Source organism: Sus scrofa, chromosome 14 (genome assembly GCF_054392235.1).
Source record: "Sus scrofa isolate SSC_HxYL_T2T_F1_AM1 chromosome 14, Sscrofa_HxYL_maternal_Yorkshire_Landrace_v2.0, whole genome shotgun sequence".
Lineage (NCBI taxonomy): Eukaryota > Metazoa > Chordata > Mammalia > Artiodactyla > Suidae > Sus > Sus scrofa.
Window position 1 is genome coordinate 51,744,265 of NC_139396.1, and position 25,949 is coordinate 51,770,213.

The following is a 25,949-nucleotide window of genomic DNA, read 5'->3' on the forward strand; positions in this document are numbered from 1 at the left end:
CGTTTCCTTCTTTCCTTCAATTTTCTGTTGTAGCTGAAGAATAATTTTTTTTTTTTTTTTGCATTTAAAAACAAAACTGTGTGTCTTCTGGAGCCCTATGTAGCCTCCACTCCTTCACCTCAAAACTGGCAGAGCCCCAGGGGGCTCCAGGAGTCCCCCATGGAGTTCTAGCAACTTGTGCTAAGCTTTGCCCATTTAACATGTGCTGGTACAAGTTAGCTGGGTTTCAGCGTTTTAATCAAAATTAGCAAGGTTTGGGAGGGGGTTACAAAAATGAAGTCAGCATTTCCTGTAGACCATCAAGGGCCAAGTTTCAAGGTTCTCAATTTCTCCTTGTGATTGGAAAATTAAGTCCACTCACTCAACCCACCCCTCGAAGCTGGGACAAGGGGGCTGCTGCACACTTGAGCCCCTCATCTGTCACCAGTGCCCACATGGTCCACATCTCCAGGGGTCTGAGGCGGTGTACCAAAAGAAGCCCTCTGTACAGGCAGGGGTCCAGAGGGTCCAGCGGCCGCTGTATTCCAAATGTTTTGAAGCCGGCATGGTGCGTGGGGCTCACCCCCAGCTTTCTCAGGCACATCCCCACAAAGACATCATCAATGGGAAAGAGTTCGGCCTCTTCCACGGCTGCTTGGAGGCGCTGCACAGTGGCTCTGGACATGACGTACCCTCCGCCCCCAGCATAGGGTGGGTAATAGTTGGCCCTATACATGGTAGGAGGGATGAAATATTTGACGTTGGTGTTCCTGTTGGGTGGAGCCTGGCGGATGACATCTCCCACTAGGAGGTCCTGGGCTGGGTCCCAGCCATCCAGGAATTCTAGGACATTGGGGACATGGACAAAGACATCATCATCTCCCTTTAGCATGAAATGGGCCTGGGGACAGGCAGCTGCCACCCAGCGCTGCAGGTGTAGCTCCTTGAGTGTCAGGTTGAAGAAGTCCTCAGCAAAGTCCCACTGTAGGATGTCATCAAACTCCCGACTCTCGTAGGCCAGCAGCTGGGCTGGGGGTGTGGGTCCTGCCACTCCTAGGAGGAATACCAGCTTCAGCTGCCGGCCCTTAGCCCAGCTTCCTGCACGGCCCCATGTGTTGCGGATGGCTGCACGCTGTTCCACATGGCCAGGCTGTGACTTGATGGCCAGGAGCAAAAAGGTGTCCTCAGTACAGCCTGAAGGCGCCAGCAAGATGGAAAAGTTGCGGCAGTGGCGATAGGTCAGGAAGAGGCGGTGACGGTTAGGCAGGAACAGGAAGGAATTAGCCACTGTGTGGTTGGGTGGACACGAGCTGTGCCGGGGCCCTGAGGGAGCCCAGAAGGGCTGTCTCACCACAGGCCCCCTCGCTGGCTGGGCATCTCTCTTCAGGAAGAACAGACAGCTGAGCAGTACCACGAGGCTGTATAGGACCAGCCAGCCCACCCTGCGGAACATGGCAGGTCCTGCGAGGAGAGAGCTGATGAGTGAGCCAGCCCCCACCACCCATCACCCCGCCCTGCCCCGCCCCAAGAGCAAGTTACCAACATGTGACAGCTAATTCCTTTTTGTTTATTCTTTTCACATGTCCCTTTCCCAGATGACACCTGCTATGCCAGCCCTTGTTTCCCTTCTGCTGTCATTAGAGGGCTCCTGAGTCAACTTTTTTTTCTAAAAGGACTTGTAGTCACTTTAAAACTGAGGCACCACAGCCGTTTTCAGCATTTCCTAAGAAACCCAAGTACCTAATGAGCTTTAGTGAAAATGGCACAGGTTATTTCGAAAAAAGTCTTGAGTCTTGGTGGCAGGCCCTGTGTTTTGTGCCTTAGAGATGACAGCCCCTGGCACTGCCCTTAGGGAGTTTGCTCCAATCACTGCAGTGCAGCAGCAGGTGGCTGTGGCCACCACAGCACACATCCTTCACCTCTGCCTGAAGTAGCCTGGGTTTCCTGGGGAGGAATGGGGCTTTAGGAAAAAAAACACATACAGGAAGAGCAGGAAAGCAAGTAGGAAAGCTGGAGACTTGTACCGGGATGGCTCCCCTGCCACCTATGGAGCCCTGGTTTTCTCTGAGCAATCCAAAAGAGAAGGCTGAGAAAGGATAACTCGGCACAGTAACCTGCCAAAGGTCCACAGTAGCAAAGGCAGGCCTTCATCACTTCCTCTTTACCTCCCCTGCTGTGTCCTGATGCAGCTGCCATCACTTTCATCCAGTCTTCATGCCCCATTAACCTCATCCCGTCTGTTCCTTCTGCCACTACTGCAAAAGCATCTCTTATAGCTGCCAGGGATGCAGGCCAGACAGGCAGAGTCACAGCCCTCACAAAGAGACCAGAATGCCAGGTAGCACTTCAGAGAGTGCTGAGAAGAAGTTAAAGCAGTGTAATGGAACACGGTAACCGGGAAGGCCATTTTAGCCTCTGGTAGTTGAGAACACCTGGGCAAGAACTGAATGGAATGAGGAACCAAACTGCATTAAAGATCTGGGAGACAGTGTTCTGGGCATCAGAAATACTTAAGTATAGAGCTCCTGAAGAAGGAGGTGTGTAGTGTGGCTGGAGTGTAAAGAGCAAGGAGGAACGTGGTAGGTGGTGAATCACGAACAATAGCCTGAGGAAGGTCACCTGCAGGGACCACGGTGAGGGGTTTGGGAAAGAACTCTGTAAGCACCAGAGATTTAGCAGAGGCAGCAGAAGAATTTACATTGTTTGGAGGGTCACTGCTGCTGCTGCTGCTGCTGCTTAGATAATGGATGGTGGAAGGGCAAGTATGGAAACAGGAGACCAGCCAGCAAACTTGCATCAGTCAGGACGCGAGCACAGCTGAGACTGCTGGTGGCTGTGGAGGATGTAAGAACCATTGGGTTTCAGGTGTGAAAAATTACTTCCAGGTGTGTGAGGCACCCAGCAGGAGTTGGGAGGTGGGTCAGTGGTGCTGTTTACTGAGAAGGATGTAAAGCCAGTGGTTTGGTCTTTTTTGCTTTTTAGGGCCGCAGGTTCTGCATATTGGAAGTTCCCAGGATAGGGGTCAAATTGGAACTGCAGCTGCTGGCCTACACCACAGCCACAGCAACGGAGAATCCAAGCTGTGTCTGCGACCTACATCGCAGTTCATGGCAACCCAAGATCTTTAACCCACTGAGGGAGGCCAGGGATGAAACCGCGCGTCCTCATGGATACTAGTCAGATTCGTTCCGCTGAGCCACGATGGCAATTCCAGTGGTTTGGTTTTGACTTGGGCCTCTCAGGGGCCAAATAGGCACGCTGTGGACCCTTTACCCACAGAGTTCCCCAGGCTCGCATCCAGCGCTCTCCCCCCACGTCCCTCCACTGTGGGAATGAACCCGCAACTCCCAACCGCAGTGACGGGGGCCATTCATCTCCTCCCCACTCCACACACCTGTGAATCCAGTTCAGTACCTGCTAAAGCCTCCCTCTGCACTGCGAGCCGCCAAGCCTAGTCCTTAAACTGCAGGGGCTTAAGCGAGCACACGCCCCCCTTCAAGTGGGTGCTGAGCTCCAAGGTTCTGACATTGTCTCTAGGGTGACAGCTGCCTCGGGTCCTCCTCACAGGTCTCGGTGACCCATCACGCTCCAATGAGGGAAAGGGTCGAGAGCTGGTACATCTCCACTCGCGCGTGTCTAAGGGGCTGTTGTAGGGTCCCCAGAACCCCGCGGCGGACACCCCTCCTGGCCTGAGCACAGGGAGCTGCGCTGCCCGGTGGAGTCCAGCGCAAGGGCCCAGGTTGGCCCCGTCTACAAGCCCTGGCTCCGGCCGCCCAGCGGAGCGAAAGAAGCGGAGAGGCAGCAGGAGCCCACCTGGCCCCAACAGTCCACTGGGGGCCGGTGACCGCTCCCGCAGTGAGTGCGACCACGACGCCAGCGCGGCCAAGTCTGCGCCTCCCAGGCGAGGTCTTGGCGCCCCTCAGACCCTCCCAGCAGCTGGGTTCCAGGCGCCCCAAGCCAGACACCACTCATCCCTCGCGGACCTACCTGAGCCCTGACGCCGAGTCGACACCGACCAGGAGCTCGCTCCGCTGGGCTCTGACCTGGGGCAGGGCCGGGCCGTAGCCCTAGAGCGCTGGCCACACCCCCCCCGCCACCCCCCACCCCCCGCAGCCCGCCTCTCCAGCTTTGGAGGCCAGGCTTGGGGCGGGGCCTCTGGAGGGGCGGGCCCGGGGCCGCAGCAGGTGCCCTCACTCAGCTCCCGGCGAACCAGCCGGCGGAGGGGACCCGTTCTACCGAGGTCGCCACCTGCTCTCCCCCGCCAGCTCCCCGCTCCTTACCACCAGCTCCCAGTCCCGGCCACGCCCCCAGCGCCCCCAGCCAGCACCCGCTTCCCAGGACGCGCCACCGAGGCGGACAGAAGCGGAGCTGCGGAGTCGGAACAGCCTTTAATCCCGCGCTACAGAAGCGTCCGGAGCGCCTCCTCTGTCGAACGGCACTGGATCAACTGGATCTGGACCTCCACCGTCAGGGCGTCGGGGACGTAGTCACCGTCGTTCACTGTAACCGCAGATTTTAGCTCTGAAAAAATAAATGTGAATCTGGAGCGATAAGCGGGCTGGCAGTGCCCGGCTTCCCCAGACCGGCTCATTCCACATCCCCCAAGCGCAAATCTGACCCCGGTCCCAAGGCAAACAGGGTTTTGGAATCAGAATCCGCCCTTGGGTCTTAACTGTAATGAGGAATAATATTAAATTACATCTTATTAGAGCATTTAACAAGTCTGAGTTACAAGCAGAACTAGCTGCTTTTCCTTGGAACACCTGTTAACTTGAACACTGACAAACCGGTTATTTCGACGTGAATATTTGGCAAATGTTTTCTAAAAAACAAAAAAAAAAAAAAAAAAGAAAGAAGCAAGCCTTGCACTTGAGGGAAAAGAACTGAAAGGATTTTGATGAACACATAGCATTTGAAATTTTAAGTAGAAATTAGAATTTTGGAACACTGTATCAGCCACAATCAACTTAGTTTTCCAAACTCAAGACTTTTCTAATGATGAGAGTGATAATAAGGAACATATGTGACTGGAAGTTCGCTTGTGGCACAGTGGGATAAGGATCTGGTGTTGCCACATCCCTGGCCTGGGAATGTCGACATGATGCAGATGGGGCCAAAAAAAAAAAAAATTATTTTTGGATAAAACTGTATAAACAGATGAAAGATCTGCGTAATTCAGTATGTTACAATAACAATAAACAGGTGTGCATGAGTAAGACAGCAGTTCAAAATGCAATGTAAAAAAGAAAAAAAGGAGTTCCTGTCGTGGCGAAGCGCAGCGGAAACGAATCCAACTAGGAACCATGAGGTTTCGGGTTCCATCCCTGGCCTCACTCAGTGGGTTAAAGATCTGGCGTTGCCATGAGCTGTGGTGTAGGTTGCAGACGCGGCTCGGATCCCGTGTTGCTGTGGCTCTGGTGTAGGCCGGTGACTATAGCTCCAATTCGACCCCTAGCCTGGGAACCTCCATATGCAGCGGGTGCAGCCCTAGAAAATACAAAAGAAAAAAGAAAAAAATATTTCCCTTTTTTCCAGTTACATGTCCATGAGAGGATGGTTTTCTTCAAATACTTCAACTATAGCAACACATTAGAGACTGACTGCAGAAGCAGCTATGCAAATGCAACTGTCTTCAGTCAAGCTAGACATTAAAGAGATCTGCAAAAATGCTTTTTTTTTTTTTTAAATTTTAAAGCCCTTTTACCCCCCAGGGCCCAATCACAAATCTCATGTCCATATTTGTATGTGTCATGAATTCCAGCAATGTGAGTCCTTTGTTCTTTTTCAAAGTTTTGTCTATTCTAGGTCCATGAAATCAGCAAGCTGATTCTCACCCCCCCCAAAAAAAATTGCTCCAGGATTATGACTGAGATTTTGTTGAATCTGTAGATCAATTTGAAGAAAACCAACATCTTAACAATATTGAATCTCCTGATCTATGTACATAGTACTCTCTCCACCTACTTAGGTCTCCGATTTCTCTTAGCAACATTTTATAGTTTTCAGTATATAGAACTTCTACATCTTTATCAGATTTGTGGCAATTTTATACTTTTCAATCCTACTGTAAATGGTATTGTCTTAAAATTTTAATTTCTGATTATTCATTGCTAGTATATGGAAACAGTTTTGCATACCAACCCTATAGTCTTCAACCCTAGTAACTCACCTATTGGTTTGAGAAGCTTTTCTAATTTTTTTTTTTTGGTCTTTTTTTTTTTTTTGCCATTTCTTGGGCCACTCCTGCAGCAAATGGAGATTCCCAGGCTAGGGGTCAAATCGGAGCCGTAGCTGCCGGCCTACGCCAGAACCACAGCAACGCAGGATCCGAGCCGCGTCTGCGACCTACACCACAGCTCACGGCAACGCCGGATCTTTTAACCCGCTGAGCAAGGCCAGGGATCGAACCCGCAACCCCATGGTTCCTAGTCGGATTCGCTAACCACTGAGCCACGACGGGAATTCCCAGCTTTTCTAATTTAAGCACTAAAATTCTTTAAGCTATAAAATTATTTCCAAATATTGCTTGTTATATTTTACTAATTTTGATATTTTGTGTTTTTATTTCCATTCGGTTAAAAATGCTTCTTAATTTCCCTTTTGATTTCTTTGACCCATGGGTTTAGAAGTGTGTTAGTTTCTAAAAATTTGGGGATTTTAAACAATTTTAATTTTTATTAATTATATAAGTATAGTTGATTTGCAACATTCCTTCAATTTCCCCTGAACAGCAAAGTGACCCAGTCACACACATATACACAATTTTTTTCCCTAAAGGTGGTGGCTTTTTCTTTTTCTGCTGTTCTATGGCATATGGAGTTCTTGGGCCAGAGATCAGATTCAAGCTGCAGTTGCAACCTACGTGGCATAGGCAATGCAGGATCCTTTAACCCACTGTGCCATGCCATGATGGGCTGGGGTTGAACCGGTGTCCTGGCACTGCAGTGACACAGCTGATCCTGTTGCACCACAGCAAGAACTCCTAAAAATTGGGGGATTTGGGAAATATTTTTCTGTTACTGATGTCTAGTTTAATTCCTCTGTGGTCAGAGGATACTTTATATGATCTGAATTCTTTTAAACTTATTGAGACTTATTTTATGGCCCAGGTTATGGAATATCTCAGTTCCGCATGCACTTAAAGAATGTGTGTGGGCTGTTGGTGGGAAGTGTTGGTATAACCATCATGGAAGACATTAGGGAGATTCCTGAAAAAACTAAAAATGGAGTTGCCATGTTATCCAGCAATTCCACTCCAGAGCATATATATGGACAAAACTATAATTCAAAAAGATACACACACCCCTATGTTCACCGCAGCACTATTTACAATAGCCAAGACAAGGAAATAACCTAAATGTCCATCAACAGATGAATGGATAAAGATGATATGGTACACGTATATACAATGGAATACTACTCAGCCATTAAAAAGAATGAAATAGGAGTTCCCGTCGTGGTGCAGAGGTTAATGAATCCGACTAGGAACCATGAGGTTGCGGATTCTGTCCCTGCCCTTGCTCAGTGGGTTAAGGATCCGGCGTTGCCGTGAGCTGTAGTGTAGGCTGCAGACGCGGTTCGGATCCAGCGTTGCTGTGGCTCTGGTGTAGGCTGGCGGCTACAGCTCCGATTAGACCCCTAGCCTGGGAACCTCCATATGCCTCGGGAGCGGCCCAAAGAAATAACAAAAAGCCAAAAAAAAAAAAAAAAAAAAAGAATGAAATAATGCCATTAGCAGCAACATGGATGCAACTAGAGATTATCATACTAGGTAAAGTAAGTCAGAAAGTAAGTCAGAAAGACAAATACCATATGATATCACTTCTAAGTGGAATCTAAAATATGACACAAACGAACCTATCTACAAAATAGAAACAGACTTTCAGACATAGAGAACAGATTTATGGTTACCAAAGGGGAAAGGGGGTGGAGGAGGGATAAATTAGTAGTTAAGGACTAGCAGATACAAACTACTATATACAAAATAACAAGGTGCTACTGCATTGCACAGGGAACTATATTCAATATCCTGTGATAAACCATAACAGAAAAGAATATAAAAAGGAATGTAAGCGTTCTCTTGTGGCACAGCAGGTTAAGGATCTTGTGTTGTCACAGTAGCAGCAGCTGCTACAGCATGGGTTTGATCCCAGACCTGGGAACTTCCACATCTCATGGGCATGGCCTAAAAAATGTGAATCATTTTGCCGTACAGCAGAAATTAACACAACATTGTAAATCAACTACACTTCAATTTTTTATTAAAAAAATTTTTTTAAATTATTTTTAGGGCCGCACCCATGGCATATGGAGGGTCCCAGGCTAGGGGTCCAATTAGAGATCTAGCCACCGGCCTATGCCACAGCCACAGCCATGCTGGATTCTAGCCGCATCTGTGACCTACACCACAGCTCACGGCAGCGCTGGATCCTTAACCCACTGAGCAAGGCCAGGGATCGAACCCAAGTCGTCATGGATACTAGTTGGGTTCATTAACTGCTGGGCTATGACAGGAACTCCTATACTTCATACTTCAATTTTTTTAAAATGTATCTCATTGGATAGAGTTCTCTATAGGATTCAGTTAGCTCAAGTTCATTGGCTACGTGATTCAAGTCTTCTACAACCTTATTTTCTGTCTACTTGTTCTATCAATTACTTACTTGTGTTGAAATCTCTGAATGTAATTTCGGATTTGTCTATTTCTCCTTGTACTTCTATAAGTTTGCATTTTGAAGCTCAATTATTAGGTGCTTATATGCTTAGAATTGTTACATCCATCCGACGAACTGACTCTTTTATTGTGACATTACCATTTTTACCCCTAGTAATAGTGTTTGCTATGAAATCTACTTTGATACTAAACCAACTACTCCCATTTTCTTCTGATTAGTGTTAGTGTGAATATCTTTTTCCATCCATTTATTTCTAATATTTTTGTAATTTTATATTTAAAGAGGGTTACTGGTAGGCAACATACTTTTTTATTCAATCTGAATCATCTCTACCTTTTAACTGGATGCTTAGATCATTTATATTTAACATGACTGTTAATATAATTGGGTTTAATTCTATCATCTTGTTGTTTTCTATTTGTCTCGTGTTCTTTGTTTCTTCTTATTTCCAACTTTATATTAACTGAATATTTTTACGAAACCTATTTTCTCTCCTTTGTTGGCTAATTAGCTTTGTTGTCCCATTTTATTTTATTTTATTTATTGAAGTATAGTTGTGTTGTGTTGTTTAGAGTTTAAAATAAACCTTTGCTTATTTTACTTTATCTAAACTTATTGCTTAGACTTTAAAATAAATAACTTATCAGTCTAGCTACAAGCAATAGTAAACCATTTCATATATAGTGTAAGAACCTTACAATGACATGCTTCCATTTCTCTCATTACTCCCACCCTTAGCCTTTGTGCTACTGTTAACATACAATTTACTTCTCTATATAAGCATCATGATATAGTTATTTTTCGCATTAAACAATTAACTATCATTTAAATATATTTAAGTAAAAAGTCTTTGTATTCACCCATAGTTACCTTTCCAGTGCTCTTGATTTCTTCGTGCAGATCCAGGTTTTCATCTGATTTTTTTTTTTTAATGGCCACATCTTCAGCATGTGGAAATTCCCAGGCCAGGGATTGAATCTGAGCTGTAACTCCAATCTGTGCTGCAGCTGCAGCCATGCTGGATCCTTTAACCACTGCACTGGGCCAGGAATTGAACCTGCACCTCTGCAATAACCAAGCCACTGCAGTTGGATTCTTAATCTACTATGTCACAGCGGGGAGTCCTGACATTATTTTTTCCTTTAATATTTCTTGTAATACAGGCACACTGGTGATACACTGAGCATTTGTAGCTCTGGAAAAGTGTTAATTTCATCTTTTTTTTATAATTTTTTTTTATTTTCCCACTGTACAGCAAGGGGGTCAGGTTATCCTTACATGTATACATTACATTTTTCCCCCACCCTTTCTTCTGTTGCAACATGAGTAGACAAAGTTCTCAATGCTATTCAGCAGGATCTCCTTGTAAATCTATTCTAAGTTGTGTCTGATAAGCCCAAACTCCCGATCCCTCCCGCTCCCTCCCCCTCCCATCAGGCAGCCACGAGTCTCTTCTCCAAGTCTATGATTTTCTTTTCTGAAGAGATGTTCATTGGTGCTGGATATTAGATTCCAGTTATAAGTGATATCACATGGTATTTGTCTTTGTCTTTCTGGCTCATTTCACTCAGTATGAGATTCTCTAGTTCCATCCATGTTGCTGCAAATGGCATTATGTCATTCTTTTTTATGGCTGAGTAGTATTCCATTGTGTATATATACCACATCTTCCGAATCCAATCCTCTGTCAATGGACATTTGGGTTGTTTCCATGTCCTGGCTATTGTGAATAGTGCTGCTATGAACATGCAGGTGCATGTGTCTCTTTTAAGTAGAGCTTTGTCCGGAGAGATGCCCAAGAGTGGGATTGCAGGGTCATATGGAAGTTCTATGTATAGATTTCTAAGGTATCTCCAAACTGTTCTCCATAGTGGCTGTACCAGTTTACATTCCCACCAACAGTGCAGGAGGGTTCCCTTTTCTCCACAGCCCCTCCAGCACTTGTTATTTGTGGATTTATTAATGATGGCCATTCTGACTGGTGTGAGGTGATATCTCATGGTAGTTTTGATTTGCATTTCTCTTACAAGGCCGGCGGACCCCTGCCCCGCACCGCCCCTCGCGGGGAGACCACGGGACGGGACGCCAGGGGCCTCCCACTTATTCTACACCTCTCATGTCTCTTCACCGTGCTAGACTAGAGTCAAGCTCAACAGGGTCTTCTTTCCCCGCTGATTCCACCAAGCCCGTTCCCTTGGCTGTGGTTTCGCTGGATAGTAGGTAGGGACAGTGGGAATCTCGTTCATCCATTCATGCGTGTCACTAATTAGATGACGAGGCATTTGGCTACCTTAAGAGAGTCATATAGTTACTCCCGCCATTTACCTGCGCTTCATTGAATTTCTTCACTTTGACATTCAGAGCACTGGGCAGAAATCACATCGCGTCAACACCCGCCGCAGGCCTTCGTGTCATCTTTGTTTTTGAAAGATATTTTTGTTGGGTAAAGACATTTAAGTTGATAGTTACTTTTCTTTAAGTGTTTGAGACGTCCTCTGTTCTTCCACTCTCCCCTAGTTTGCATTTCTTTTCCGAGGATAAATCTGGTGTCATCTTTATCTTTGCTTCTCTGTATGGAATGTCATTTTTTTCCCTCTGATCTGCTTTAAATTTTTCTCTTTATGGAGTTCCCGTCGTGGCGCAGTGGTTAACGAATCCGACTAGGAACCATGAGGTTGCGGGTTCGGTCCCTGCCCTTGCTCAGTGGGTTAACGATCCGGCGTTGCCGTGAGCTGTGGTGTAGGTTGCAGACGCAGCTCGGATCCTGCGTTGCTGTGGCTCTGGCATAGGCGGGTTGCTACAGCTCTGATTCAACCCCTAGCCTGGGAACCTCCATATGCCGCAGGAGCGGCCCAAGAAATAGCAACAACAACAACAACAAAAGACAAAAAAAAAAAAATTTTTTTTTCTCTTTATCACTGATTTTAAGCAAGCCTCCTGTTATCTACCTTGGCTTAATTTTCTCCATGTTTCCTGGGTTTAGGATTCATTGAAGTGTCTGGATCTCTTTATGGTTTCCAACTAATTTAGAAATGTTTCAGCAATTATTTTCTCAGATAGTCTTTCAGCTCTCCTCACTCCTTTGGGGGCTCCAACTCCATGGACATTATTTCCTTGGAATTTTCCTAAAATTCTCTGACACTCTGTTCATTTTTCTTCCAGCCATTTTTCTGAGTTTAGTTCTGGATAGTTTCTACTGCTTCAAGTTTACTAATCTTTTCTTCTGTCTTGTCTAATCTGCCATTAATCCCACTGAGTGTATTTTTCAAATGACATTATAGTTTCTATCTCTAAAAGTTTGATTTATCTCCCATGCTACTATATAACGTGGTCAGTCTTTCCTCTGGCTTCTTGAAGATATGGAATACAAGAATAATAACTGCTTTGATATTCTTGTCTATGAATTCTATCATATACATCATTTCTGAGTCCATTATGATTAAAAACTTCTCATTACATACTGAATTTTCTTGCTTTTTTGCATGCCTGGAAATGTTTTAAGAATGGAAGACATTGCAAACTTTACCTTTCGTGCTGGCTATTTTTGTATTCCTGTCAGTAGCCTTGAGCTTTGTTTCAGGACACAGTTAAGTTTGATCCTTGCAGGTCCTGCTTTCCCTTCCCGCTCAAAGTCTGTAGTGTTCCCCAGGGCGCTGTGCTCAATCTTTCTCTATTCTCTGTCAACATACGCTTATGTATTTTCATGGCTTTAGACCCCACCTATATAAGTCATTCATTCATTCATTCAATGCTTATTGAAGGCCTACTATGTGCCTACTATCTGGGGGCTGGGGACTATGTGACTTTATTTTTTTGACCACATCCATAGTACACAGAAGTTTCTGGGCCAGGGATCAAACCCTCGTCACAGCAGTAACCAGAGCCACAGCAGTGATAATGCTGGATCCTTAGTTCATTGTGCCACCAAAGAACTCCTGTGTGACTTCAAATAACACAGGCATAGGCCTTGCCCCCTGCGACTTACAGTGTAGTGGACAGGATAAAAATCAAGCAATTACACAGATTCACATCTAGGTAATTAGCATTGCGATAAGTGCTGTAGAGGAAATCACAGGATGCTGTGAGGAAGACAAAGGACCTAGACTAATCCAGAGGGTCAACTTCCCTGAAGAGGGGTCACTGAAGTGGAGATGACCCATGAAGCAGCAGCTGAGTGAACAGGGTGGGAAGTGCCAAATAAGTACCCTGGGGAGACCTCTCAGGGCCTTGCAGGCCATGGACACGTGGATTTTGTGACGTGGCCAGCAGGAAGTCCTGGAACGATTTCCAGCAGGGGAGCGGCTCAACCAGACTTGCAAATAAGATGGCCTTGGGGACTGATGGAGAGCGTGGTTGGCTGGGAGGAGGGGGTGCAGGAAGGCAGCAACTACCACCATCTGGGTGAAGAGCAGGGTGGTCTGACTGGTGTGGAGTCAGGAGATGAGGACAGAGAAGAGGAGTGGATACTGCAGCACTGGCAATAGTGGGAAGGTGAGGGGCAGGCTTCCTGGATGCACTGCATGCTTCAACTTCACATCCCAAAACTGAGCTCATCTCCCCCAGCCCCAAGCAGCTCCTCGCCCTCTGTTCCCATTCACAGACCCCGGGCAGAAGACCCTCCTGCTCCCAGAGGGGTCACAGGGTCTGCAAGTCCCATCTCCCTCGCAGCTCTCAGCTCCATCTCCTCCACACCACCCCCGCCACCAAGTCCTAAGTCCAGGCTCTTACACCATTTCTTGCCTTATCCCCTTTTTCTTTCTTCTTCTTCTTTTTTTTTTTTTTTTTTTTTTTTTGTCTTTTTGTCTTTTTAGGGCCGTACCCACGGCATATGGAGGTTCCCAGGCTAGGAGTCGAATCAGAGCTGCAGCCACCGACCTACACCACAGCCACAGCAATGCCATATCTGAGCCGTGTCTGTGACCTACACCACAGTTCACGGCAATGCTGGATCCTTAACCCACTGAGCGAGGCCGGGGATCAAACCCACAACCTCATGGTTCCTAGTCAGATTTGTGTCTGCTGCACCACGACAGAAACTCCTTTACCCTTTTTTTCCTAAGGTGAATTATTTCTCACCATGCTAAAATTTCCATATAGCTGAACATTTAAACCATTTGAAAATGTACAGTTCAGTATTTTTAGTGTGTTCACAATATTGTGCAACCATCATCTCTGTCTAGTTCCAGAACATTCTCATCACCCCAAAAGGACACCCCACACCATTAAGCAGTCACATGTGCTCCCCACCTCCCAATCACTAATCTACTTTCTGTTTCTATGGATTTGACTATTGTCGACATTTCATACATGTGGAATTATACGCTATGTGGGCTTTTTTTTTTTTTGTCTTTTTAGGGTCACACCTAAGGCATATGGAGGTTCCCAGGCTAGGGGTGGAATCAGAGCTACATCTGCTGGCCTACGCCACAGCCACAGCAACATGGGATCTGAGCCACATCTGCGACCTACACCAGAGCTCATGGCAATGCCAGATCCTTAACCCATTGAGTGAGGCCAGGAATTAAACTCGAGTCTGCATGGATACTTGTTGGATTGGTTACTGCTGAGCCACAACAGGAACTTCCCACTACGTGGTCTTTTGTGTCTAACTTCTTTTCCTTAGCATTGTGTTTTCAAGGTTCATCCAGAGTGTAGGATGTGTCAGTGCTTCCTTTCTTTTTGGGACTGAGATATACTCCATGGTATGGATGGGATCACATTTTGTTTATCCATTTATCCGCTGATGGCCACTAGGGCTATTTCCACTTCTTGGCTATTGTGACTAGTGCTGCTATGTATGATCTTGCCTTTATACTTTGGCAGTGGTCTCCCAGCTGGGCTCACTGTCTCCTGTCTCTCCCTTCAAGCCAGACAGTTCTAAAAATCGAATCTAGGAGTTCCCGTCCTGGTGCATTGGTTAACGAATCCGACTAGGAACCATGAGGTTGCGGGTTCGGTCCCTGCTCTTGCTCAGTGGGTTAACGATCCGGCGTTGCCGTGAGCGGTGGTGTAGGTCGCAGACGTGGCTCGGATCCCGCGTTGCTGTGGCTCTGGTGTAGGCCGGTGGCTACAGCTCCGATTCGACCCCTAGCCTGGGAACCTCCATATTCCGCGGGAGCGGCCCAAGAAATAGCAAAAAGACAAAATAAATAAATAAATAAATAAAAATCGAATCTAAAACTGACCTACTTCGATGGCTGCCACTGGCCATACAATAGTTCCAGGCTTCCCCATGGCAAATAAGGGCTAAGGTCTTGCACGGACAGGACCACCGCTGAGCCAGAAGGACGCTGGGCCCTTCCCAACCCTGAGTCTCCCCACCCCCTTGATCCTGGGCCCTAACCCAGAAAGCCTTTCCTGCCTGTGTCAAGACTGCAGCCCGCAGCTGTGTCTCAGGGCTGCTGGGAAGACACAGGGTTTGGTCCTCAGGGAGGACATGACCCTCCCACCAGCTGGAAGATCCCATTCTCCATCCTTCCGTCCCTTTGGTCCCCAGTCAGGCTGACCCTTCAGCAGGTCTTGCTATATTTGTGTGTTCCCCCTCCTCCAATTCCTTTGTTGAAATCCCCCCCCCCCAAAGGTGATGCTATTAAGAGATGTGGCCTTTGGGAGGCGATTACGTCATGAAGGCGGAGGGAGACGCTCTCTCCTCCCACTGGGAGAGGAGAGCGGCCACGCGTTACGAACCGGTAAGAAGACGCCCACCTGATAGTGCTGGCACCTTGGTCTTGGTCTTCCTCGCCTCGAGAGCAGCTAGAAATAACAGAAAGTGTCCAGTTGTTCATAAGCCACCCAGGCTGTGGCATTTTATACCTTCATGAGCCACTAGGACTGGTCCTCGGTAACCACTCCCTCCCTGCGCTGCCCTGTTACCATCACCATCTCTTACCTTTTTTAGCCTTCTTACTCTTATTCTTCTTTGCATCCTGAGAGAAACAACCACAAAATAAGTTCCTCACTGGAGGGGGTGGAAGGAGGTGGGTGCAGGTTCCAGTGCCTTCTACTGGGTGTTCTCGACACCCCACCCCCACCCCGTGTCTCTCCTGGACCAGAAGGCAGGGCAGGGTCACCTGGGAAGGAGCTGCCCGACCTGCCCGCTTGACTGGCCCCTCGTACCCAAGCAGGCTGCCTGGCATGCAGGCCACTCTTGCTACGTGACCCCCTCCACTTGCCCCCACCCTCCAATGGTTCTGGGCCCCCCTCCCCCAGCTCGCCTCCCCCTCCCTCCCGCAGCCTGGCCAGCTCCCATCCCAGCCCTCGGCTTCCTTCCGAGGGCAGGGGCGCTGCTATACCCTGGCAGACGTCAGCTGGTCGGTCTCCAAAGTGCGGACCACCCCGAAGTTGCACACAGTGGACACGAAAGGCTCCCCCGCGAGCAGGGGCTCCAGGATCACCAGGCCGCTGCCCAGAACTCTCAGGATGGGCGGGTCCTGGCGCAGTTCCTTTGGAAGCTCTTTCTTCTTCTTGACACCCTTCGGCTCCTGTGGGGAGAGGGCCGGGGGGCGAGTGGGCGGAACGGGCAGGGGACCCCAGAGCACCTTCAGCTCCACCCCCTGGAGGGGGTACCTTGGCTGGTTCTTTCTCCTCCGCTCTGCCTGCCTTGTCTTTCACGTCTTTTCCCTTCTTGTCTTTCTCTTCTTTCTCCTTCTTCCCTTTCTTGTCCTTCTCCCCTTTTCCCTTCTTGGCCGGCAAGGGACTGTCAGGGGAAGGCGGCACGGATACAGGCCAGGAGAGAATCTAGAGAACAGAGGCCAGGTTGGGGCTAGCCCGGACCTTTCCGGAAAGGTGCCGAGACCCTGCCAACAAGGGAGCAGGGCTGCAGATCCCCGATAGAAGAGCAGGACAGAGAAGGGGGCGGGCAGTGTGTGAACCCTGAGAACTCCAGCCACCCACCTTCTCCTCCACGATGGTGACCGTGGTCCCGGACAGCAGGAAGGCCTTGAGCGGCACCAGGTCCTTGAGGGTGTGCTGCATCTCATAGCCACAGGGAATGACATCAGCCCAGGGCTTGCGGACTGTACTGAAGAGAACTGTCCTTGGGGAGGGAGATGGAGATATGGGGTCCATGGCCTGGGGGCAGTGCCAGGGACCAGGCTGAGAGGCCCTCTGAGATCTGCATGGGCGGCACAGAGGGTGACTGTGGGCCAGCACCACAGAAGGGTGGCCGGTTGGCCAAGAGAAAGCAGACCCTTAATGGGTATGTGGGGGGGGATGGGGGTGTGAAGTGTGGGGGCGGTCTGGGCCCATGCCACCCTGGTGTTTCTCCCCCCCCCCACCGCCCCCTGCCAGAAGGCTGGCTAGGTGTGCATCTTCACCCCGGGGAAGGGAGGAGCCGGGGGTCCAGATGCGGCCGCAGCTTGGCCAGCTCTTCTGCAGAGTCTGTGGAGCGCGGCAAGGGTGCTGATCCCCCAGAGGCCAGAGACTCTGCCAGCTCCCCCGACTGTGACAATGATTCAGGCCCAGACTCCACCGAGTCTTCAGTCTCTTCAATGACCTCTTCAAGAATGTCCTCGCCCAGCTGCTCGGTGCTGGGAGAAGGCCTGACGATCTGCCAGAGAAGAAAGGCAAACACAGGCAGGGCTGCCGCCCCAGAGCGCTTGCCTGACAGCAAGTAAGCTTGGTAGAAACAGGTGTCCAATTGGCTGGAGGGGCGGCACTGTCAACTCCACAGCACAGCGTGGACGTGGAGGCAGAAAGTTAAAAAACAAAAAACAAAAGACACCAGTCTGGTTTACTCTGAAAGTTCTATGTTAAGAGTAAAAATAGTAATAACTTTTGCACAAGATAGGGAACCCTTGCATTGTTCCTAGTTGGTGACATTGAGGGGAAGGGAGACGGGGCAGGGTGCGGGAGCTGGAGACCAGGGCTGAGAAGCCATCAGCCCAGCTGTGGAAGTCCCGGCTGCTCCCTTGGGAGGTCATTTGCTCCTATTTCAAGGGGGTCAAGGAGGGGCGAGCATGGTTGAGAATGGCTCCAGCTGCTAGAAAGGGCTCAGCAGAAGCCAGCCTCCTGCTCAGAGCAGGATATGAATTGGAAAGACCCACGTTAAGGGCTTTCCTAGATCCCCAAAGCCATTCTGCCTGCACAGGAGACCCTGAGGACCCCAGAGCAGAGCCCCCCCCCCACATGCTCAGGAACAGTAGGGGCGGGGATGCACCTCAGCCAGCACGCCACCGTAGTCATCTCCCTCGCCTTCCTCATCTTCCACAAAATCATAGGTTACATAATAGCTGTAAGTGATGAAAGGGCCTTGGGGCCCTGGTTCTGGGTCCAAGATTGAGGAGTCCAGAACCCCTCTGACGTTTCCAATAGTCACCACTAGCTGTGCCTCATGTGCCAGGAGATCTGCAGCGGGGAACGGGCAGGGGTGAGGAAGTGGCGGAGAGGGTGTGGGCAGACGGACAGTGAAGGAGGGAGGGCAGATGAGAAGGGCTCCTGCCTTCTTTCCTCCGAACCGGGCTGAGCCTCACTTTGCAGACTTGGGTTCAAATCCCAGCTCTGCCAAGCTCATCACACAGTGATTTGGGGGTACAAGACACCCCTCAAGCCTTGTTTTCGATCTGTACACTGGGAGTGGCAGTGGCTGCTTTAGAGGACAGTTTTGGATGGAGAATATGGTACCTTAGTGCCTGGTAGACAGTAGGTATAGCTTTTCTTATCGGTGTTTTGTCACCCAGACCTTGAGAAGGTGGTGATACAGCTTGTGGTATGAGCCACCAGGGGGTGATCTCAAGCCACCATGGACGTGAAGAAAGTGCTTTAGAGAATGTTTCCTGTTTGTCTAAGATGGGACGGTCCCCTCCGCCCTAACATTCCTGTCCCTAAATCTCAATTGCAAGGAAGAAAATCTCGGAGAGAAATCTGACCAAGAAAGTGAGCCACACCTGACCAGGGTCTGGGTCAGCCAGGGAGGGTGGGTGACGCAGACACCAGTGCACCCAACAGGGTGGTGGATGAGTGAGCAGGGCACCCCCCACCCCGCCCACCAGCGCCCTCACCCCCGCTGTGACCAAGCCCCCGGAACTGATGCTTCTCACTGGACGCCACGGTGATGTCGTCCAGCACGCAGAGTCCAGACAGGCTGTCGATGGTGAAGCCCCGGTAGTAGGGCACCAGGGCCAGCGGGTTCCCCTGCAGCACCAGCAGCCTCAGGTACTGCAGTGTCCTCAGGCTGGCCACCATGCTCTGCAGGTCTGTCAGGTCATTGAAGCCCAGGTCCAGGGAGACGAGGTTGGGCCTAAAAGGTGAGCAGGACCATCCAGGAGCTGAGAGGCCAGCTGAGAAAAGCAGAGGGGTCCTGCTGCTGTGCCTGCCCTGCCCAGCCTCCCCTGGCACCCTGCGTCCAGGACTCGAGAGGCCCAGAGCTGAGGGCAGGATGGGAGACTCTGCCCATCCTCCACTCATGCCTGAGCTGCCCTTGACCCAAGTTAGCCCCCTGCCGAGAAGGGCCTTCTGGTTGTCCCAGCTCCCTCTCTCCTCACGGTGGCACAGAAATGGCCTCACATCCCCACTCCACCCCACTATGCAGATCTCTTCTCGGTTAACCATCTGGCTATCTCCCATAGAACCTGATAGCGTGTTCTGCATCCAGAAAGTTCTCAGCAGAGATGGACAGACTGGTGAGGAAAGCAGAGGAGCAGTGGATGGGGGTAGGAGAGGCAGGGAAACAGGGGCCGGGCAGAGGGTATGGGCTTGAGGGGGTCTCAAAGCTGAAGGATGCACTCCGGAGCCAGACCCACACAGGACCAGAGGAAGCTGTTTGGTTCAGATCTTGGGACACGTGGGTGAAGAAGGGGCCGGTGAGGGCAGAGGAGGCACCTGGCATCCCGGCCTGGTGAGGAGGAAGGGGCAGGGGTGGCCTCCCTCCTGCACAAGCCAGCAAATCAATTTCAGCTCTGAGAACAGAGGGGGGAGAAACAAACAGAAAACCCCAGGGGCCACCTCATTCGCACAGTCTCTTCGTCACACGTCTCTCCACCCGGTGAGCTCAGGTACATCACGTCCCCCTTCCTCCCTCCGTTCATCCTGCCCGTGATGCTGGCCAGCCAGTCATGGAAAATACCCGAGAAGAACATTTCATGGGGACCAGCACACAGATTTTACGCAGTATCAGCCTCCTTCAAGAGAACTGGTAGAAACATCAGCAAAACTGATTTTCAAGAAGTGCAGCCTCCTTTTAACTTGACAACAGCGAAAAGACAGAGGTTTCACACACGTTTCTATGAAATCCACACTTAGCATTAAGCAGATTGTGTTATGGCAGGCATGTGTTCCGAATCAAAAATCAGAACCTCGGAGTTCCCGTCGTGGTGCAACAGAAACGAATCCGACTAGGAACCATGAGGTTTCAGGTTCAATCCCTGGCCTCGCTCAGTGGGTTAAGGATCTGGTGTTGCCGTGAGCTGTGGTGTAGGTCGAAGATGCGGCTCAGATCTGGCATTGCTGTGTTGTAGGCTGGCAGCTACACCTCCAATTAGACCCCTAGCCTGGGAACCTCCATATGCTGTGGGTGTGGCCCTAAAAAAAAAAAAAAAACTCAGAACCTCGTATGATCCAGCAATCCCACTCCTGGGCATATATCCAAATAGAACATTCATTCAAAATGATACATCCACCCCTATGTTCATCGCAGCACTATTCTCGATAGCCAAGACATGGAAACAACCTAAACATCCATCGACAGGTGAATGGATTAAAAGATGCAGTACATGTATACAATGGAATACTACTCAGCCATAAAAAACACAACTAATGCCATCTGCAGTAACATAAATAGAACTCGAGATTCTCACACTAAGTGAAGTAAGCCAGAAAGAAAAAGACAAATACCATATGATGCCACTTACATGTAGAATCTAAAATATGGCACAGAAGATCCTACCTACAAAACAGAAAGAGATCACGGCCAAGGAGAGCAGACTCATGGTTCCAGGGAGTAAGGGCGGCGGGGAGGGGATGGACGGGCAGTTTGGGGTTTTGGATGCAAACTGTTACGTTTGGAATGGATGGGCAACAGGGCCCTACTGTACAGCACAGGAAACTGTGTGTAATTGGGTCACTTTGCTCTACAACAGAACCTGATGACACACAGGAAATCAACTATACCTAAAAAAAAAAAAAAAATCAGAAACCCTTGGAACTCTGTCCATGGTACAAGTGTGAACTCAGCTGTCACAGAGAGTCCAAAGCCTGTGTTTCCTTCCTGTGTCACATGGCCTGACAACTGAGGTTAGTGGAAGAAAGGGATCTGGAATCCCACGAAGCCAAGACTGGGTAGAGGCAGCTTGGCCAAGAGTGGAAGAAAGAGGAGGAAGGAGGTAAGTGGGGTCAGAGAGACAGGCCTTCCATCCCCGGGCTACCTGGGCAACAGGGGAGTGATGTTGCCCTGTGCCCTGTGCCCCTGCCAGGCTGTGACGACAGGAACAGCAGTAAACCTGACTCCCTGGAAGTGCTGCCCAGGATGCAGAACCCCTGGTAGTTGTCCCAGCTGGTTCTAACAGCTGCCCTCCCCCCACCGCAGCCCTACGTCCTCCGATGGCCTCTCACGGGTGGTCTCTGAAGCCCTCAGACTCCTCAGATCCAGGGTTTCCCTCTCCCACTGCTCCCCCACCAAGGACACAGAGTCAAACCCAGAGTTATCTGTAGGGCAGCGGTTCTCAACTAGGGGTGCTTTCGCCACCGCCCCCTCCCCTGCCACACACATTTGGAGCTGCCTAGAGGCCTTTTGGTTGTCATAGCCGGTGTGGGGTGGGTGCTATTGGAAGCTGGTGGGTAGAGGCCAGGGATGCTGCTCAACTTCCTCCGGTGCCCAGCACCCCCCCAAACCCCCCATGAAGAACTCTCTGGCCCCAGCACCCACAGAAACCCTGAATCTAGAGCATGCCTGCAAAGCAAAGGTCCCACTCACTCCCACTCCCTCTCAGTGTCCTTCCCTGGGCTTCAGTGAGATTTTTGGTTCATTGGGTAGAGAAATAAATCCTAGGTTTGGCGTTGGCAGCAACCAAGAATTATGATACAAAAGAGTAAAGCAGGCTTCTCCAAGCCACCAGCGTAGGCCAGCCGAGATCCAAAGCTCAGTCCTGTCCTCCCTCTTTCCACATGGGGCTCCCAAGTTACCAGTGATCGCTGGTGACGTATAGGCTTTCCATGGGGCCCAGAAGCTTGTTGTGACCCAACCCCAAGTGCTGGAGCCCCGGGGGCGGGTGGGCACACAGACACTCCATGCTGGTCATCTTGTTGCCGTAGAGCTCCAGCACCTGCAGCACGGGCAGGAAGAGGGCCGTGAGCCTGGTCAACACAGAACCAACTGCCTGCCTCCTCCTGCCCTGGGCAGCTCAGCGAGGACTTCCCAAGGACTCATGCCGCATCTCCCTCGTCCATATGGATGCCTTTTTAAAAATCCAGAAAGAGGAGTTCCCACTGTGGCTCAGTGGGTTGGGAACCACAAAGATGCGGGTTCGATCCCTGGCCTTGCTTAGTGGGTTAAGGACCTGGCATTGCCATGAGCTGCAGTGTCGGTAGCAGGTGTAGCTCAGATATGGTGTTGTCGTGGTTGTGGTGTAGACTGGCAGCTGCAGCTCCAATTGGACCCCTAGCCCAGGAACTTTCACATGCCCCAAATGCAGCTGTAAAAAGAAAAGAAAAATAATAAACAAGGAAAGAGGTGTTCCCTTGTTGCTCAGTGGGTTAGAGACCTGGCAGTTGTCATTGCAGTGGCTTGGGTTACCTCAGCGGTGTGGGTTCAATCTCAGGCCTGGGAACTTCTGCATGCTGCAGGCGCAGCCAAAAAAAAATTCAGAAAGAAAATATTCCTGCAGCAGGTGTTGGAAAGTTTCTTTTCCTTTTATGAAGGAAACTTTAAAATCTGGAGCAACACAACATTGTAAATCAACTGTAGGCTAATAATTTTTTTTTTTTTAATTTGGAGCAGAGGTGATGTTGGAGATGGTGGGAGGGGACATGCGTAACATTTTGGCAACTTCTCAACCCATGAAAACATCTCTCTGGGAAAGCCAAAAGGAACCTGTGTGGAATAGGGAATATACCCAAAGATAACAGAGTTCTCATATTTCTCCTCCAAAGCCTCGCCTGTTTTTTCCTGAGCCCAGCACTGAGCCATATTTATGAGTTTCCTCTGCCATTAAATCCACTAGTTTTAGCATTTAATTTAAAATTAAGACCATTTTGGAGTTCCCATTGTGACTCAGTAGTAACGAACCCAGCTAGTATTCATGGATGTGGGTTTGATCCCTGGCCTTGCTCAGTGGGTTAGGGATCCAGAGTTGCTGCAAACTGCAGTATAGGTCACAGATGTAGCTCAGATCCTACGTCACTGCAGCTGTGGCATAGGCCAGAAGCTGTAGCTGCAGCTCGTGGCTCTGTGGGTTAAGGACCTGGCATTGTCACTACTGTGGCATGGGTTCGATCCCTGGCCAGAGAAATTCTGTATGTCATGGGCACAGCCAAAAAAAATAGGTATTAAAAAATTAAAAAGAGAATCCGTTTGAGCTGTATAGAACAGGGAACTATATCTAGCCACTTGTGATGCAACATGATGGAGGATAATATGAGAAAAAAATATGTATATATATGGATGACTGGGAAACTTTGCTGTACAGTAGAAATTGACAGAGCACTGTAAACCAACTATAACAGAAAAAATAAAAATAAAAAAAAAGAATCTGTTTGAGTCCCTGCCTTCACTTCTTTGGGGTGTGTACCTGGGAGTAGAATTGCTGGGTCATACAGAAATTCTATGTTGAATTTTTTGAGGAATCTGACCTACGCAAAAGCCTGGGGTTGGTCCTTGGCACGCAGTCATGATGGCCAAACCTTCTTGGGGTGGGGTTTGGAGCACTGGCTCCAAGACTGGAAATGGAAATGGGCTCCTTTACCTTGAGAGTTGGGGGCAGGTTGGCAGCATTGACCTCCTTGATCCGATTTGCACTCAGTATCAACTCTTCGAGCTTCACAAATTTCAGGAGGTCTTTGTCCACCAGGCTCACCTGGAAGGGAAGGAAAGAGAGTTCAGAGTTCCACTGGGTGAAGGAGCACTGGTACATCCATCTTTTGACCTCCCTGCGGCATATGGAATTCCTGGGCCAGGGATCAGATCTGAGCTGCAGTTGCGACCTACACCACAGCACCAGATCATTTAACCCACTGTGCTGGACTGGGTCAAACCTGCATCCTGGTGCTGCAGAGATGCTGCTGCCCATTCCTTTGTGCCACAGGGGGAACGTGAGTGTCCATCTTCGAGAGGGACCACCCTACACCCAAACCTCTCCCCGAGCCAGCACGCCTTGGCTGCATCCTTTTGCCAGAATCCAAGACTTGGCCATTGCAGTGGCCTCTCACCTCTCAACCCTCACCCTTCCCCTGAATATAGGTGTTATACAATTTCCAGCTCACTGTCCTGTGTCCCGTGTTGGACTGTGAGCTCCCGAGGGCAGGAGTCTCATTTTCTTCACTGTCCAGAGCCACAGCAAACCCCATGGTCTTAAGGAATCACTCTAGCGTACACTCAGCAGGGTCAGACCAGAAGCTTCAGGGGCCTGTCTGACTCCTCAATTGGCTTTGGATTCAAGGACATTAGGGGCCCTTCCTGGCTGGGGATCTCTGGGTGACAGACTGTGCCAGCTTGCCGGGACCGTTGGCCCTGTTCAGTGGACAAGGTGGTGAGATTAATTAGCAGGGGGCAGAGCTAGGTCTTACCACTGAATTCTGAAAAGGCAATAGCCCTGTACTCTGGTGTTCGCTCCCAGCACTTACCTGTTTGTCCACCACCCGGAGCGACCTAAAGTAGGTGTACAAGAAGCTGTCTTTGAACATCAGGGGATTCTGGATGGCCAGTTCTTTCAGAAAACGGTCCTCTGCACTTGAGTCTTCCAGCAGAGCCCAGGGTGAGTGGGGGCTTCGCACCAGGCCCAGCAGGGCCTCCACGGTCTCCTCCCCAGGGTTCACAGCCTCCTCCTCTCTGGGGATCAGCTCCCGCCATGCTCGCCAAGTTTGAGGAAGAAAGCGTGACTTATTCTGCAGGGGTGGAGGCAGAAAATTTCTCTGAGGCTCAGCTCCTCTCAAGGATTCAAAACTCTCAAAATAGAATACATTGTAAAACAGGACAATGAGGGATAGTTTAGAAGGTGGGGAGGGGCAGCGCAGAAGGCAATCTGTGGGATGGAATTCTTCAAGGAAAGGTTTCTGAGGAAGAGGTGGTAAAGGCTGAAAAGGTAAATTCAGAATCTTTAGATGACATAAGTGGAAGATGAAAGGATTTGGAGTTTACTTTCTCCCACCTTTTCCTCTATGAAACCCTAAAGCTCAGCACAATGTCGGGTACATAGTAGGAACGCAATCAGTGTTTGTTTTGGGAGGGTCTTAGCCACTCACCTGCAGCACACAGAAGGTTCCCAGGCCACCGACTGAACCCGAGCCACAGCAGTGACAATGTGGGATCGTTAACTGGCTGAGCCACCAAGGAACGCCTCAATGTTTGTTGACAAAACAAAAAATTCAGTTCCCTGATTGGGGTCTCAGTTTTCTAGGAGAATGGGAGTCAGCTGACAAGAGAACTGAGCTGATAAGGCTCAGTTTTCTCTTCCATGAGAACAGGAACCAGATGACAGTCCATGGGAACCAATGAGGACTCGATATTTCTTCGCACGCTTGAGAAGCCCTAGGTTCTAGATGTTATGCTTCTCTTGCACTTAGCGGGTGGCCTCTGGCCACACTGCAGCAGGGTCCTAACTGCAAACCTCGCTCTCAGGAGGATCTTTCACTCTAGGAGGAGCCTGGTGTCTTTAAGAGAGCCAGGGGCCTGCCCCAGATCAGCATAATGTGCTCAGGATGTCGTCCCAGGGAGGCGGGGTCCCTGCCCTCCACCCTGGAGCAGCGCCCACAGGTCCTTGTGGGACCCATTCCGTCCACCCCTGCGGTATCCCAGTTCGCACGGTCTATCACCATTCCCACGCGCCAGGTCAGGGCGTCCCCTTAACACCCAGATCCAGGCGTCTCCAAATTAGCCAAACTCTGGGCTGGAGGCCCCCTCAGCCAGACTGGCCGCTGGTCAGTCTCCTCCGTCCCCAGACCCCCGAGCGCCTCTTCCAGCCGCCCCTCCAGCTCCGTACCCAGCTGCCCGTGCCGCAGGGGAACTCCTGCAGACACAATCGCCGCAGGTGCTCGCGGACCGCAGCGCTCACTGCCCTGGACGCCTCCATACCCGCGCCGTAGCCGCGCCGGCCGGTTGCTCGGCAACCGCCGGCACGCGCACGCGCCAGGGCGGGACACATGCTCCCG

General features: G+C 49.9%; 2 protein-coding genes across 6 annotated transcripts; both read right to left on the reverse strand.

Annotated features, from left to right (window-relative positions):
• Positions 1 to 220: 220 nt before the first annotated feature.
• B3GNT4 (UDP-GlcNAc:betaGal beta-1,3-N-acetylglucosaminyltransferase 4) lies at positions 221 to 4,019 on the reverse strand. Of its 3 annotated transcripts, XM_084996281.1 has the most exons (4): positions 3,394 to 4,019; positions 2,145 to 2,293; positions 1,720 to 1,923; positions 221 to 1,440 (listed from the first exon to the last, which is right to left on the reverse strand). In XM_084996281.1, the coding sequence occupies exon 4, from the start codon at positions 1,430 to 1,432 to the stop codon at positions 362 to 364; it is 1,071 nt and encodes a 356-aa protein (XP_084852407.1). In that variant the 5' UTR covers positions 1,433 to 1,440; positions 1,720 to 1,923; positions 2,145 to 2,293; positions 3,394 to 4,019; the 3' UTR covers positions 221 to 361. The 3 variants fall into 3 exon arrangements, with proteins under 3 accessions (XP_084852407.1, XP_020928646.1, XP_020928641.1); XM_021072987.2 differs by lacking the exons at positions 1,720 to 1,923; positions 2,145 to 2,293 and having other exon boundaries at positions 3,967 to 4,019; XM_021072982.2 differs by lacking the exons at positions 1,720 to 1,923; positions 3,394 to 4,019 and having other exon boundaries at positions 2,145 to 2,355.
• On the reverse strand, positions 221 to 25,887 carry LRRC43 (leucine rich repeat containing 43). 3 transcript variants are annotated; one of them, XM_084996218.1, is made up of 16 exons: positions 25,781 to 25,887; positions 24,426 to 24,686; positions 23,549 to 23,659; positions 21,771 to 21,910; positions 18,653 to 18,891; positions 17,812 to 17,999; positions 16,970 to 17,202; positions 16,548 to 16,689; positions 16,221 to 16,391; positions 15,947 to 16,135; positions 15,544 to 15,580; positions 15,360 to 15,407; positions 3,963 to 4,500; positions 3,394 to 3,565; positions 2,678 to 2,812; positions 221 to 1,440 (listed from the first exon to the last, which is right to left on the reverse strand). In XM_084996218.1, the coding sequence occupies exons 1-13, from the start codon at positions 25,868 to 25,870 to the stop codon at positions 4,379 to 4,381; spliced, it is 1,971 nt and encodes a 656-aa protein (XP_084852344.1). In that variant the 5' UTR covers positions 25,871 to 25,887; the 3' UTR covers positions 221 to 1,440; positions 2,678 to 2,812; positions 3,394 to 3,565; positions 3,963 to 4,378. The 3 variants fall into 3 exon arrangements, with proteins under 3 accessions (XP_084852344.1, XP_084852345.1, XP_084852346.1); XM_084996219.1 differs by lacking the exons at positions 221 to 1,440; positions 2,678 to 2,812; positions 3,394 to 3,565 and having other exon boundaries at positions 4,349 to 4,500; positions 18,692 to 18,891; XM_084996220.1 differs by lacking the exons at positions 221 to 1,440; positions 2,678 to 2,812; positions 3,394 to 3,565; positions 21,771 to 21,910 and having other exon boundaries at positions 4,349 to 4,500; positions 25,044 to 25,887.
• Positions 25,888 to 25,949: the final 62 nt, after the last annotated feature.

What these genes read in the sequence shown, in the direction of transcription:
- B3GNT4 (XM_021072982.2), bottom strand. Translation starts at nt 2,211, where the DNA reads ATGAGGTTAATGGGGCATGAAGACTGGATGAAAGTGATGGCAGCTGCA. An exon ending in ATCAGGACACAGCAGGGGAG is followed by an intron (nt 1,441 to 2,144) that starts GTAAAGAGGAAG and finishes CTCTCCTCGCAG; the next exon opens with GACCTGCCATGTTCCGCAGG.
- LRRC43 (XM_084996218.1), bottom strand. Translation starts at nt 25,870, where the DNA reads ATGGAGGCGTCCAGGGCAGTGAGCGCTGCGGTCCGCGAGCACCTGCGG. An exon ending in ACCTGCCCCCAACTCTCAAG is followed by an intron (nt 21,911 to 23,548) that starts GTAAAGGAGCCC and finishes CCCGTGCTGCAG; the next exon opens with GTGCTGGAGCTCTACGGCAA. An exon ending in CGGCTCCTCCCTTCCCCGGG is followed by an intron (nt 16,690 to 16,969) that starts GTGAAGATGCAC and finishes TCCCTCCCCAAG; the next exon opens with GACAGTTCTCTTCAGTACAG.